General features: G+C 43.1%; 2 protein-coding genes across 3 annotated transcripts; both read left to right on the plus strand.

Annotated features, from left to right (window-relative positions):
• The first annotated feature begins 5,211 nt into the window (after nucleotides 1-5,211).
• Nucleotides 5,212-7,630, plus strand: srp19 (signal recognition particle 19). Its single transcript, XM_029163654.3, has 5 exons — nucleotides 5,212-5,436; nucleotides 6,050-6,125; nucleotides 6,882-6,953; nucleotides 7,061-7,169; nucleotides 7,301-7,630. Exons 1-5 carry the CDS (start codon nucleotides 5,399-5,401, stop codon nucleotides 7,429-7,431), a joined length of 426 nt encoding a protein of 141 aa, XP_029019487.1. The 5' UTR covers nucleotides 5,212-5,398; the 3' UTR covers nucleotides 7,432-7,630.
• Nucleotides 7,631-7,773: 143 nt separating this feature from the next.
• Nucleotides 7,774-10,517, plus strand: rsph14 (radial spoke head 14 homolog). Of its 2 annotated transcripts, none has more exons than XM_029163652.2 (6): nucleotides 7,774-8,429; nucleotides 8,499-8,601; nucleotides 8,888-9,006; nucleotides 9,253-9,481; nucleotides 9,564-9,700; nucleotides 10,146-10,517. In XM_029163652.2, exons 1-6 carry the CDS (start codon nucleotides 8,255-8,257, stop codon nucleotides 10,409-10,411), a joined length of 1,029 nt encoding a protein of 342 aa, XP_029019485.1. In that variant the 5' UTR covers nucleotides 7,774-8,254; the 3' UTR covers nucleotides 10,412-10,517. The 2 variants fall into 2 exon arrangements, with proteins under 2 accessions (XP_029019485.1, XP_029019486.1); XM_029163653.2 differs by having other exon boundaries at nucleotides 9,564-9,684.
• Nucleotides 10,518-11,614: the final 1,097 nt, after the last annotated feature.

Consider the following 11,614-nt stretch of genomic DNA (forward strand, 5'->3'; position numbering starts at 1 on the left):
TTGTCATCGTTGCGGCAGCAGATCAGCTCTCCCACGTAATTTCTCGAGAAATTACTTTTTCTAGTTTTTCTTCTTATTCGCCCCGTTTTTTTCGGTCGCTTTCATCGTCTCAACGCTTCGTCGTAGAATCGCCGTTCAACTTTCTAAACGTGTGTCGTCTTTAGGGATGGGGGCTATTACTTTTCACATTTTCAGCTTTTCAAACTTTTAACGTTATTCAACGTTTTTCGTCGTTTTTTTATAATGGTCGTCTATGGGAATCATCGTTCAACTTTTTGTCAACTTGCCTCTTTTCGTCAGCTTCTGTCATCGTCATACTTTGGCGTAGAAAACGTCATTTCAACGTCAAAAGCGTCTATCATCTTTCAGCGTTCTCCGTGTAAATCAGCGTCCTCGTATCTTTTATAGTTTTCGACTTGTGAGCGTTTAAATATGGTGTGGTTTTTGTTAAATTTTCAGCTTTTCCATTAGTGTGTATTGGGTCAGTTAGAGTGGCGTGATGTCACAGCTACAGTGAGAAGGTGCGCTTTTTTAAGACAGAACTTCTGTCTCTAACTCGTCACTACAGCCACAATTTTTACTCTATCAACATAATTACTTCACTAAATTGTAGTCATACTTGTCTTCTTTCTAATGATGTGTCTGGATATACCCTCAGACCTATACTTTAGTCGCTATCAACCTCAAAGCGCAGAGAGATCCCGAAATTCTCCCATAGACTCTAATGATAATTTTCGGCAGACGTCTGGGGAGAAAAACAGAGGAGACATATTTTGAAATTGCCACTGTGGCTACAAGCTTTTATCCTCAAACATAAATTCACACCATTTGCTCATTGAAGCCTTGGGACTCGTAAAATGAAATAATTTTTGTGATAACTATCATGGTTTAGCTGGAACAAGCCTGTTTATACAGGGTGAAACTCTGCTTTTACAGAGCAGAGTGAGCCTGATTTTCCCGCCTTTCGTCTCCATGGCGACGGCGCAGCTGCAGATTTCACTGACAGGTCAAACTGCTGATGCTCAGTGTAGACAGCAGTCCCATGCTTATTACTGATTACTCAACTACACTATTGGATTGTGTAGTAATTAAGCACACACTTCCTCTAAATCCTTTCAAAATAAAAGCACCAAGCCAAATAATTAGCTTTAATAGCAATATTTCAACTTTTAGATGGGTAATTATGACTATTTAAAGATAGATTAACAGTTTAGTAATTACCCACACGTGCTTCCTCTACATCCTTTCAAAATAAAAGCACCAATGCCAATTATTAGCTTTAACTGCACTGTTTTTGCCTTTGAATGGGTAATTATGATTATTAATGGGTAATTAAAGACTAATTGACAGTTATGCTATTACCCCCACACATTTCCTCTAAATCCTTTCAAAATAAAAGCACCAATTACAATTTATTACCTTTAATGGCAAGATTGATTAAAAAAATTGTGGTTCTGAATACTTACCAATCGTTAATGGGACTACTTTAGAGTTCAGTAAATAGACACTCAAACTTATTAGGGTGCTTTTATTCTGAAAGGGCTAATTCTAAATCTTTTGCTTTAATAGGGCTATTCTTGCTATTGAATGATAAACTATGACTATCTAATGACTATTTTATAGTTTAGTAATCGCCCACACACAACCTCTAAATCCTTTCAAAATAAAAGCACCAATGTAATTTATTACCTTAAATGGCAAGATTTTTGTTTCTGACTGGTAAATTTCTACTAGTTATTAAACTATTACACAGTTAGGTAATTATTTACAAATACTTTCTTCAAATCAAAAAGATAGTCAGCTTATTTATGATTGTCAACAATGCACCTTGGTCAACTTTTTAATATTTTAAAACGTGGTCAACTTTTGAATCATTGTCATCTCTTTAATATTGTCATAGTATGACCTTGGTCATCTTTTTAATCATCATCTTTTTAATCACCATCTTTTGTCATCGTTTTAATCTTTGTCAACGTTTTCTCGTTTTCATCGTTTTCATCGTTTTGCCGTAGTCAACTTTTTGACGTCAGCAGCTTAATCAGCGTTTGTCATCGTTGCGGCAGCAGATCAGCTCTCCCACGTAATTTCTCGAGAAATTACTTTTTCTAGTTTTTCTTCTTATTTCGCCCCGTTTTTCGGTCGCTTTCATCGTCTCAACGCTTCGTCGTAGAATCGCCGTTCAACTTTCTAAACGTGTGTCGTCTTTAGGAGATGGGGGCTATTACTTTTCACGTTTTCAGCTTTTTTAACTTTTAACGTTATTCAACGTTTTTCGTCGTTTTTTTATAATGGTCGTCTATGGGAATCATCGTTCAACTTTTTGTCAACTTGCCTCTTTCGTCAGCTTCTGTCATCGTCATACTTTGGCGTAGAAACGTCATTTCAACGTCAAAAGCGTCTATCATCTTTCAGCGTTCTCCGTCTAAATCAGCGTCCTCGTATCTTTATAGTTTTCGACTTGTGAGCGTTTAAATATGGTGTGGTTTTTGTTAAATTTTCAGCTTTTCCATTAGTGTGTATTGGGTCAGTTAGAGTGCGTGATGTCACAGCTACAGTGAGAAGGTGCGCTTTTTAAGACAGAACTTCTGTCTCTAACTCGTCACTACAGCCACAATTTTTACTCTATCAACATAATTACTTCACTAATCGTAGTCATACTTGTCTTCTTTCTAATGATGTGTCTGGATATACCCTCAGACCTATACTTTAGGTCGCTATCAACCTCAAAGCGCAGAGAGATCCCGAAATTCTCCCATAGACTCTAATGATAATTTTCGGCAGACGTCTGGGGAGAAAAACAGAGGAGACATATTTTGAAATTGCCACTGTGGCTACAAGCTTTTATCCTCAAACATAAAATTCACACCATTTGCTCATTGAAGCCTTGGGACTCGTAAAATGAAATAATTTTTGTGATAACTATCATGGTTTAGCTGGAACAAGCCTGTTTATACAGGGTGAAACTCTGCTTTTACAGAGCAGAGTGAGCCTGATTTTCCCGCCTTTCGTCTCCATGGCGACGGCGCAGCTGCAGATTTCACTGACAGGTCAAACTGCTGATGCTCAGTGTAGACAGCAGTTCCATGCTTATTACTGATTAGTCAACTACACTATTGGATTGTGTAGTAATTAAGCACGCACTTCCTCTAAATCCTTTCAAAATAAAAGCACCAAGCCAAATAATTAGCTTTAATAGCAATATTTCAACTTTTAGATGGGTAATTATGACTATTTAAAGATAGATTAACAGTTTAGTAATTACCCACACATGCTTCCTCTACATCCTTTCAAAATAAAAGCACCAATGCCAATTATTAGCTTTACCTGCACTGTTTTTGCCTTTGAATGGGTAATTATGATTATTTAAAGACTAATTGACAGCTACGCTATTACCCCCACACATTTCCTCTAAATCCTTTCAAAATAAAAGCACCAATTACAGTTTATTACCTTTAATGGCAAGATTGATTAGAAAATGTCTGGTTCTGAAAACTTACCAATCGTTAATGAGACTACTTTAGAGTTCAGTAAATAACCACTCACACTTATTAGGGTGCTTTTATTCTGAAAGGGCTTAATCTAAATCTTTTGCTTTAATAGGGCTATTCTTGCTATTGAATGATAAATTATGACTATCTAATGACTATTTTATAGTTTAGTAATAACTCACACACAACCTCTAAATCCCTTCAAAATAAAAGCACCAATGTAATTTATTACCCTAAATGGCAAGATATTTGATTCTGACTGGTAAATTTTTAATAGTTATTAAACTATTACATAGTTAGGTAATTATTTACAAATACTTTCTTCAAATCAAAAAGCTAGTCAGCTTATTTATGATTGTCAACAATGCACCTTGGTCAACTTTTTAATCTTTGACATCTTTTAACCGTGGTCAACTTTTGAATCATTGTCATCTCTTTAATATTGTCATAGTATGACCTTGGTCATCTTTTTAATCATCATCTTTTTATTCGCCATCTTTTGTCATCGTTTTAATCTTTGTCAACGTTTTCTCGTTTTCATCGTTTTCATCGTTTTGCCGTAGTCAACTTTTGGACGTAGTCAACTTTGTGACGTCAGCAGCTTAATCAGCGTTTGTCATCGTTGCGGCAGCAGATCAGCTCTCCCACGTAATTTCTCGAGAAATTACTTTTTCTAGTTACATTTTGAATTTGTCATAAATACATATGATATCTGTAATGTGAAACTTGTCTATCTTCTAGATCATCTATCATCTTATAGATCATCTGCGGACCGCTTGCCACGTCTATAAAGCTCTCACAATGTGAGAGAGTAGACTCTTACAAGTACCTGGGCGTGCATCTGAACAATAAACTGGACTGGACTCATAACATGGATGCACTGTACAGGAAGGGTCAGAGCAGACTCTACCTGCTGAGGAGACTGCGGTCTTTTGGAGTGAGGGGGCCACTCCTGAAGACCTTCTATGACTCTGTGGTGGCATCAGCCGTCCTGTACGGTGTGGTCTGCTGGGGCGGCAGCATCACAGTGAGGGACAGGAAGAGATTGGACAGGATCATCAAGAAGTCCAGCTCTGTCCTGGGCTGCACTCTGGACACGGTGCAGGAGGTGGTGAGAGAAGGGTCCTGGCTAAACTGACATCCATCATGGACCAGGACTCTCACCCACTGGAGGACTCACTGTCTGCTCTGGAGAGCAGCTTCAGTAGCAGACTGATCCACCCTCGCTGTGTGAAGGAGAGATATCGTAGATCCTTCCTACCTGCTGCTGTCAGACTGTACAATCAGAACTGTTGACCACGTCTCACCACAGTCACTCACCCACTGCATCAGTGGTTTATATAGCAACCTGCTCTGCACAATATTTGTGTAAATCTGTGAACAATCATGTATATTGTTACGGGTACAAATCTTATACCCATTACTGTGCAATAACCCTGCAATGACCTCATACTCACTCTAACTGTACTGTACTGCTTTGTACTGTGCCAACACAAACTGTTCTGTACCTGTATTCTCGCTCATCTGTACTGCTGTTGTGAGACGTAATTTCCCCACTGCGGGACTATTAAAGGTTTTCTTATTCTTATTCTTATTCTTACATATTAAAACAACAGTTCAAACTGCACATAAGCCGCTCGGCAGTCACGTGACGTATCGACGCCTCTTGCTCTCCTTGGTCACGTGATTCGGAACGCGCTCGAGCTTCTGCTTGACGACACTTCCGCTTCAAAAGATCGACGCTGAGTGGGAGGTCTCGAGTTGGACATCTCTAGGTGGTTGTCAACTGGCAGGGAATACACCGCAAAGCTGCCATATGAATGGGTGCTTTACTTTATGAGGATCTAAACACGCCACAGATAGAACGGCGCCGCTAGTGCCTGTCTGCGGATTCAAATTCAACCACAACAATGGCTCATCTAACGCAAAACCCCGCCGAGAAGGAGAGGTGAGCTCCAACAGCTGCTAGCTAACCTGTTAGCATGGTCAGCCACGGTAACTTTGTGCTAAAGCAAACTTTATTTATGACGAAGGTCTCTATGGACGCATGCTACTAAAGTTTATTGCACAAATTGTAGATTGCGAAAGGCCACTCTTGAATTCGGCCATTTCTTCATGTGTTTAAGATGTTAATCCACCGAGAATAGATATCTAGCGTTTCTGACTCAGCGTAGCCATTGACTGTTAATGATGTCCTAATGCTAGTAAAGAGGGGTTAGCCAGCAGTCGGACAACAGAGTTCAACGCTCAGTCTAATAAAACCTAATAGATATGTATCAGATCAGCATAAATCCCGGAGAGTTGAAGAAAACAGTTTCCAAAAATGCACCATAAACTGTGGCAAATGTTAAGATGGCTTCATTCTCAGGCGAAGTTCGGTGGTGGCTCAGAAGCAGGCTTCTGTTAGCATGACGTGTAACAGTCACTTTAACCGGCACATGTGTCGATTCTGTTCTGAAACCTGATGACCGACATTTGCGCCTAATTTCTTTCTCCTTTCGTTTAAAATAGTTTAGCTTCTCTGTGAAGATTCCCATACTTGCTGACTGTTTTTTTTCTAGGTTCATCTGTATTTACCCAGTTTACATCAACAGTAAGAAGACGCTGGCTGAGGGACGAAGGATTAGCACAGAGAAGGTAAGGCTGAAACTGTTCAAGACTGGATCAGACAGAAAACCACCATCATTACTACACGACTGTCGGATCATTTAGTCTAGTTTCAGTTTGATGTACTGATTTACAGCAGATCTAGACACTGTAGCACAAACCTTTCAGACTTTTGTCTTTAAGGTGAAGATGATCATACTTTAACTTCAATCCTAGTGCAGTAAATGCAGTTGTTCAATAGTTTTTATATCACAACTGAGTGTCAGAATAATCAGCAAATGAATCGGCATAAAGCAAACTCTGTTTTCAGTCATTCATTCATCCCAGTACATTGTATTGACACTTCAGTGATTTTAAGTGCCCTGCTGTGAAATGTCAAATGTTTTGATGACTGCATTTCAGCAGTTCGTCAGCCAAAATCAGTCTAGATCACAAACTGTTGGTCTTGAGCGACATCCAGGCTTTGCTCTTGCTCCTTCTGCCCGGTCTTTTAGCACAAAGCTTCTTCATTCTCCGCTTCCCAACACACTCTAGGGTTTGGCATCTTCGCCGCCACACCAACAGATGTCTGCTACCAAGTTTCACTTGTTTTCTTGATTGTGCAACCAAAGCTCTTTACAGTGAGTGAGTGAGTGAGTGAGTCTGGCTGTCTGTGCGTGCTTATTAACATAAACTGATGCTACCAGAGACATCACAGTTCATCCTGAGGGGAACACTGGTTGAGGTGATGATGCTCCAACTGTCGTGTTCAACTGTGATTAACAAGGAGCTGATGTTTGTGCTCAGGCTGTAGAGAATCCGTCCTGTGCTGAGATCAGAGACGTCCTGACGGCTGCTGGGATGAACGTTTATGTGGAGGTAAACCTGAGGAGTGTACGAAAAACGAACACTCCATCGGTGACTGAAGTCCACAGATTATACTTTGCTTGTGGGTATGTGCGTTCATGCATGCGTGTGTGTTACAGAACAAAATGCACCCCAGGGAGTGGAACAGGGACGTCCAGTTCAGAGGTCGTGTACGTGTTCAACTGAAAGAAGAAGACGGCAGTTTCTGTCAGGAAAAGTTTGGCTCCCGTAAGTTCTGGATTCATTTTGAGTCACACACTGCAGAGTCTGAACCCGTGGCTGGACAGGCTTCACAGTACATTTATAACACACTGATCAGTGTGGAGATTAAAAGAAATTAGTTTTTTTTTTCTCCTCAGGTAAAGACCTGATGTTTTACGTAGCAGAGATGATCCCCAAACTAAAGACTCGGACACAGAAGAGTGGAGGAGGAGACGCCAGCTCTCAGCAGGGAGAGGGAGGGAAGAAGAGCAAGAAGAAAAAGAAATAGATATTGACCCCACTTTTTGTTTTTGTGAAGGGGCCATGAAATCTCAAACTCATTAATCTGTACAGAAGCTCCCGATAAAAACACTTTGGTAATTTAGGAAATAGGAGACACGTAAAGTGATGAAGACGAGCATCTCTTTGTTTTACCTTTAACTTGCAGTCAGTTAAGTACAGATGAATAAAATGTACAAAAAATTGAATTGCTGTCCCAGTGATCCAGGTGTGTCACTTATGATTATTTAGAAGCTTTAAAGACATTTATTTGACATTTTAGCCATGTTCAAACTGTTCTGATGTCTGAGCCAGCACGAACTGTTACTCCAGGACCTAAATGTGCAGACACAACAGAGCATCTGTATTTTGTGCATCTGAGGTTGAGGTGTCTAGTTCAAACAGTGGTGTAATGCTAAAACATAAGGTCTATCCTTAAAGCTTGGCCAAGTGAATTGCTATCAGGTTTATTTATGACTACATGTCTGGACATTGCCAAGGTAACCCCTCCGCAGATGAAATTTACAGTTTTTGAAGGGAGAGAAATGAGGTGGTTGCCAGCCTCCCATGCTTTATGTATCTACCTGTCCTGGCATGGTTCATCCTGGGATCATTCCCAACCGCATTCTAGACATTTTGACATGCTGCATAACTTCTAAAGCAGTAATAATGCCAAGCCTTTCAGTTTATAAGTAAAGTTTTAAACGCTTTTAAGTTTTTTTTTTTTTCTGTAAGTCCCTGAACGCAGCACCGCCGTCAAGTGAAGTTTACATAAGGTCACTAGGCAACGGCTAACTTTGCAGCTAGCCGTTAGCTGCGACTTAAACCTCCTGATGGCGGCTGTTCTGATGGACCCGAACCGAGCTCCGGTGGCCTTCGGGCTGCGGGCGGTTCCGCAACTGTTTGAGGAGCTGCAGCAGCCGGACTCCGGCCGCAGGCAACGGGCTCTGACTACACTGTGTGACCTGATGGACGACCCGGAGCGTCTCTACCAGACCGTTAGTGGAGGTCAGAGGTCACGGCTTGAATAGGTGTACATTTGTACAGGTCCATCACCTGATACGAGCTCTGCTGCAGGTTTTCTGGAGCAGCTGAAGGCCCCATTGCGGGACAAAGACCCACCAGTCCGAACCCAGACCTGTGAACTGCTCCAGCTTCTGAGCCACCACAGCAGCGGCAGGTGAAGTAGCCTTAGACACCTTCTGCCTCATTAGTGGGAAGGAACAGAACATCTAGATTATACGCTTAGTTTATGACAAAACGCAGAACATCACACACGGGCCTGAGCTGGTCTCCAACGTCACCGGAAGGTGGCGCTCTAACACCACTAACGTCCACGGTAAAGTTTGATTGATTACGAGGAAGCGGTTCCAATCCATCCGATGCACAGTTGTGCGTCCTCACGGAGCCGGTACGTTCTGTGTGGTGGGATCGGCTTTGACGTCCATAACTGTGCTGTTCTGCAGACAGGCCCTGCTCGACTCCTCCCTGCTGCCTCCTCTCTCCCTGCTGCTGGACGACCCCTCGCCCTCCTGCAGGGCAAACGTCCACCGAGTGCTGAACCGCATCGTTCTGCTGTCGGCAGGTGCAGAGGCCAAGGCGCCAGTTGGGTCCAATTTAATAGCCATCAATATTTAGTTAGAAATTACCATAAATAATATGAAACATACTGTAAGTGAAACTCTAATAATAACATACAATATTTATTAAAATGATTTCTTGTGATGAACTATTCAAAGCATACTTGATGATTTTTATTTATATTTATTTATTTATTAGTAAGAAAGCTTTGCAATATATTTTAGAAGTAACCACAGAGATCTACCTGCAGGAGCAGAATTTGTCCTCAGTCTGGTTCCTAAACTGATGCTGAAGCTCAGAGAAGAACAAGAAGGTGAGGAGGGGGTGCAGGTGCTGCTCCTCTCCACCCTCAGCCGCTGCTCCAGGCTGGACGCTCTCCCCGCTCTGGCCTGTGATGGGGTCTCGCTGCTGGGTCAGAAACTCTCCCACCGCTCCCTGAACATCCGCAGGGAGGCGGCTGCGTTCATGATGGCACTCAGGTAGACGCTGGGTTCTGGTCCAGGTCCACAGAGGAGCTGGGGGGGAGGGGTTAGTTATGTGACTGCTCTCTGCTGCTTTCAGTGTTTGTGAGGATGGGAAGCGTCAGGTGTGTGAGCAGGGACTCCTTCCTGTCCTGCTTGCTCTGCTGCAGGATGAAGACGTTGAGGTTCAGGCCAACGCTGCAGGAGTGATCATGTTCACGGTGATCTTAACCACAGGTGCAAACACACATCTGGCAGCAGCAGCAATGCTGAGCCAGAGCTAAAGTTGCTGTTCTAATACTTCTCCTGCACCATTTCACGCTTCTTTAGCTGAATTTGTGTCCTACATGAAGGACTACATTACCCATAAGCCACAGCTGCTAAAACAAACCTGTCACCGTGGTTACTTGTTTTTAAGAACACTGAAACAGATTCAGACTCAGGAAGTCAAGTGATTTAAATTGGGCAAACAATAGAAGTGTTTCTTCAGTTGTTGACGTTGTTTTGTTGTTCTGTTTGCTTGGATGTGGGTGAAACGCACTCTGGGAATTGTTGTTTTCAAGATTCATGTAGCTTTGTTTTAACCACAATGTTGGGACCCACAAACTAAGCTCCCTTAGTTTGACTTGACTCTTTTTATTATTCTTTTCCTGCCTGAACCAGTGAACCTTTGACTTTACAGGTAAGCAGCAGTGTTTGGACCTGGGCATCGTCCCTGTTCTTGTTGACCTGGTGTCTAAAAAGGAGGAGGAGGAGGAGGAGGAGAGGAAGGCCCTCATCATTTACTCCCTGCGAGCTCTCACCTCCCTGGCTGAAGCTCCAGAAGGCCGGCGCCTCCTGCAGCAGCAGCTTCCCCTGCTGGCGAGGAGGAGTGAAGCTGCAGAGAGGGACCAGGACATCAGGCGGGCTGCTCAGACCACTATCAGGGTCATTGCCTGGACCCCCTGAGACCTGATGACCCATGACCTCTAGAGCAGACCTGCTGCAGTTATTACCTTATTACATGCCATGATGCACAATAAACAGCTGCATGATGTTCATGCAGGTAAACACAGACATGATTCTAACTCTGTTCTAACGCTTTGGGTTTTTTTGTCCTGTCCAGCAGTTCAAAAAGCAGCATGTATTAGGCTTTCAGCTGCTGAAACCAAGCAAATCAGTTAAGCAAACAATCTATGCAAAATAAATAAGCAGGGATGTACCTTAGGCTAACACATCCATAACTAAACAACTGCTCTACTGTGGTTTACCTTGGAGATTAATACTAATACCAATAATAGCGTTAAGGTATGTGCACATACTCATACAAACATATACATATCATATACATACACATATGCATTGTTATACATATCCCATACTACTTAATAATAGCCATGGCATACACTGGCAACACTACAATTTCCATATTCACACATCATTGATCTTGGTAGTGATAAGTATCAGTAATACTTTAAGTTTAGAAAGCCTGTTTATCAGCTCAGGTGTTCAGTGTCCCACTACAAGGTTAGTAAAGCTGTAGCTTGATATTACTCACCCAAAGGGTGAGGCAGACGTTGGTGCATGAACAATGCCACTTGTGGAAGCCAGGGTGATGGAGGAGCTCGGCTGCTACGCCCATCCAGCAAGCAGAGGAGACAATCCTAGCAGCCAGGGAGCCCACGCACCTTCAGTTCAGAAGGCCGGTGTCAGGACCCAAACCGCCCACACAGAGCTTCAGCAGCAGTGGAGCAGGGGGCAGCGGAAAAGGCACCCCAGAACCCTGCAACCCAGCCCCCCAGAGGCACCCGGACACAGGGCACCCAGGTCTCCACCCCCAGGTCCGCCCGCACACTGGCAGGGAGGCCGCCGGAGACAGGCACACGGCAGCCCTCAAAATGGCCCCAGTCCAGCACCGGACCGCCGGTCCCAGCAGCCACCACCCCCCACCGCAGGGGACCCACACGGCCAGCCCAGAATCCACCAGCGCCGTTGACCCGGTTCTTTAGGCAGGCCGGCACCGCCACCGCCACGCACGTGTTCTTTGCAACACAGAAGGCAGGTTCTAACGTGACTCTGACTTATAAGTGAATATAGAAACCAAACGAGTTACACTATCACTACACATAATGTGCTGCCCTAGAACTTGAAGCTGTGCTGTGGTGTCTGGTC

This window comes from Betta splendens, chromosome 9 (assembly GCF_900634795.4).
Source record: "Betta splendens chromosome 9, fBetSpl5.4, whole genome shotgun sequence".
Classification (NCBI taxonomy): Eukaryota; Metazoa; Chordata; class Actinopteri; order Anabantiformes; family Osphronemidae; genus Betta; species Betta splendens.

What these genes read in the sequence shown, in the direction of transcription:
- srp19 (XM_029163654.3), top strand. Translation starts at nt 5,399, where the DNA reads ATGGCTCATCTAACGCAAAACCCCGCCGAGAAGGAGAG. An exon ending in AACCCCGCCGAGAAGGAGAG is followed by an intron (nt 5,437 to 6,049) that starts GTGAGCTCCAAC and finishes TTTTTTTTCTAG; the next exon opens with GTTCATCTGTATTTACCCAG. An exon ending in GAAGGATTAGCACAGAGAAG is followed by an intron (nt 6,126 to 6,881) that starts GTAAGGCTGAAA and finishes GTTTGTGCTCAG; the next exon opens with GCTGTAGAGAATCCGTCCTG.
- rsph14 (XM_029163652.2), top strand. Translation starts at nt 8,255, where the DNA reads ATGGCGGCTGTTCTGATGGACCCGAACCGAGCTCCGGTGGCCTTCGGG. An exon ending in CTACCAGACCGTTAGTGGAG is followed by an intron (nt 8,430 to 8,498) that starts GTCAGAGGTCAC and finishes GCTCTGCTGCAG; the next exon opens with GTTTTCTGGAGCAGCTGAAG. An exon ending in CATCGTTCTGCTGTCGGCAG is followed by an intron (nt 9,007 to 9,252) that starts GTGCAGAGGCCA and finishes ATCTACCTGCAG; the next exon opens with GAGCAGAATTTGTCCTCAGT.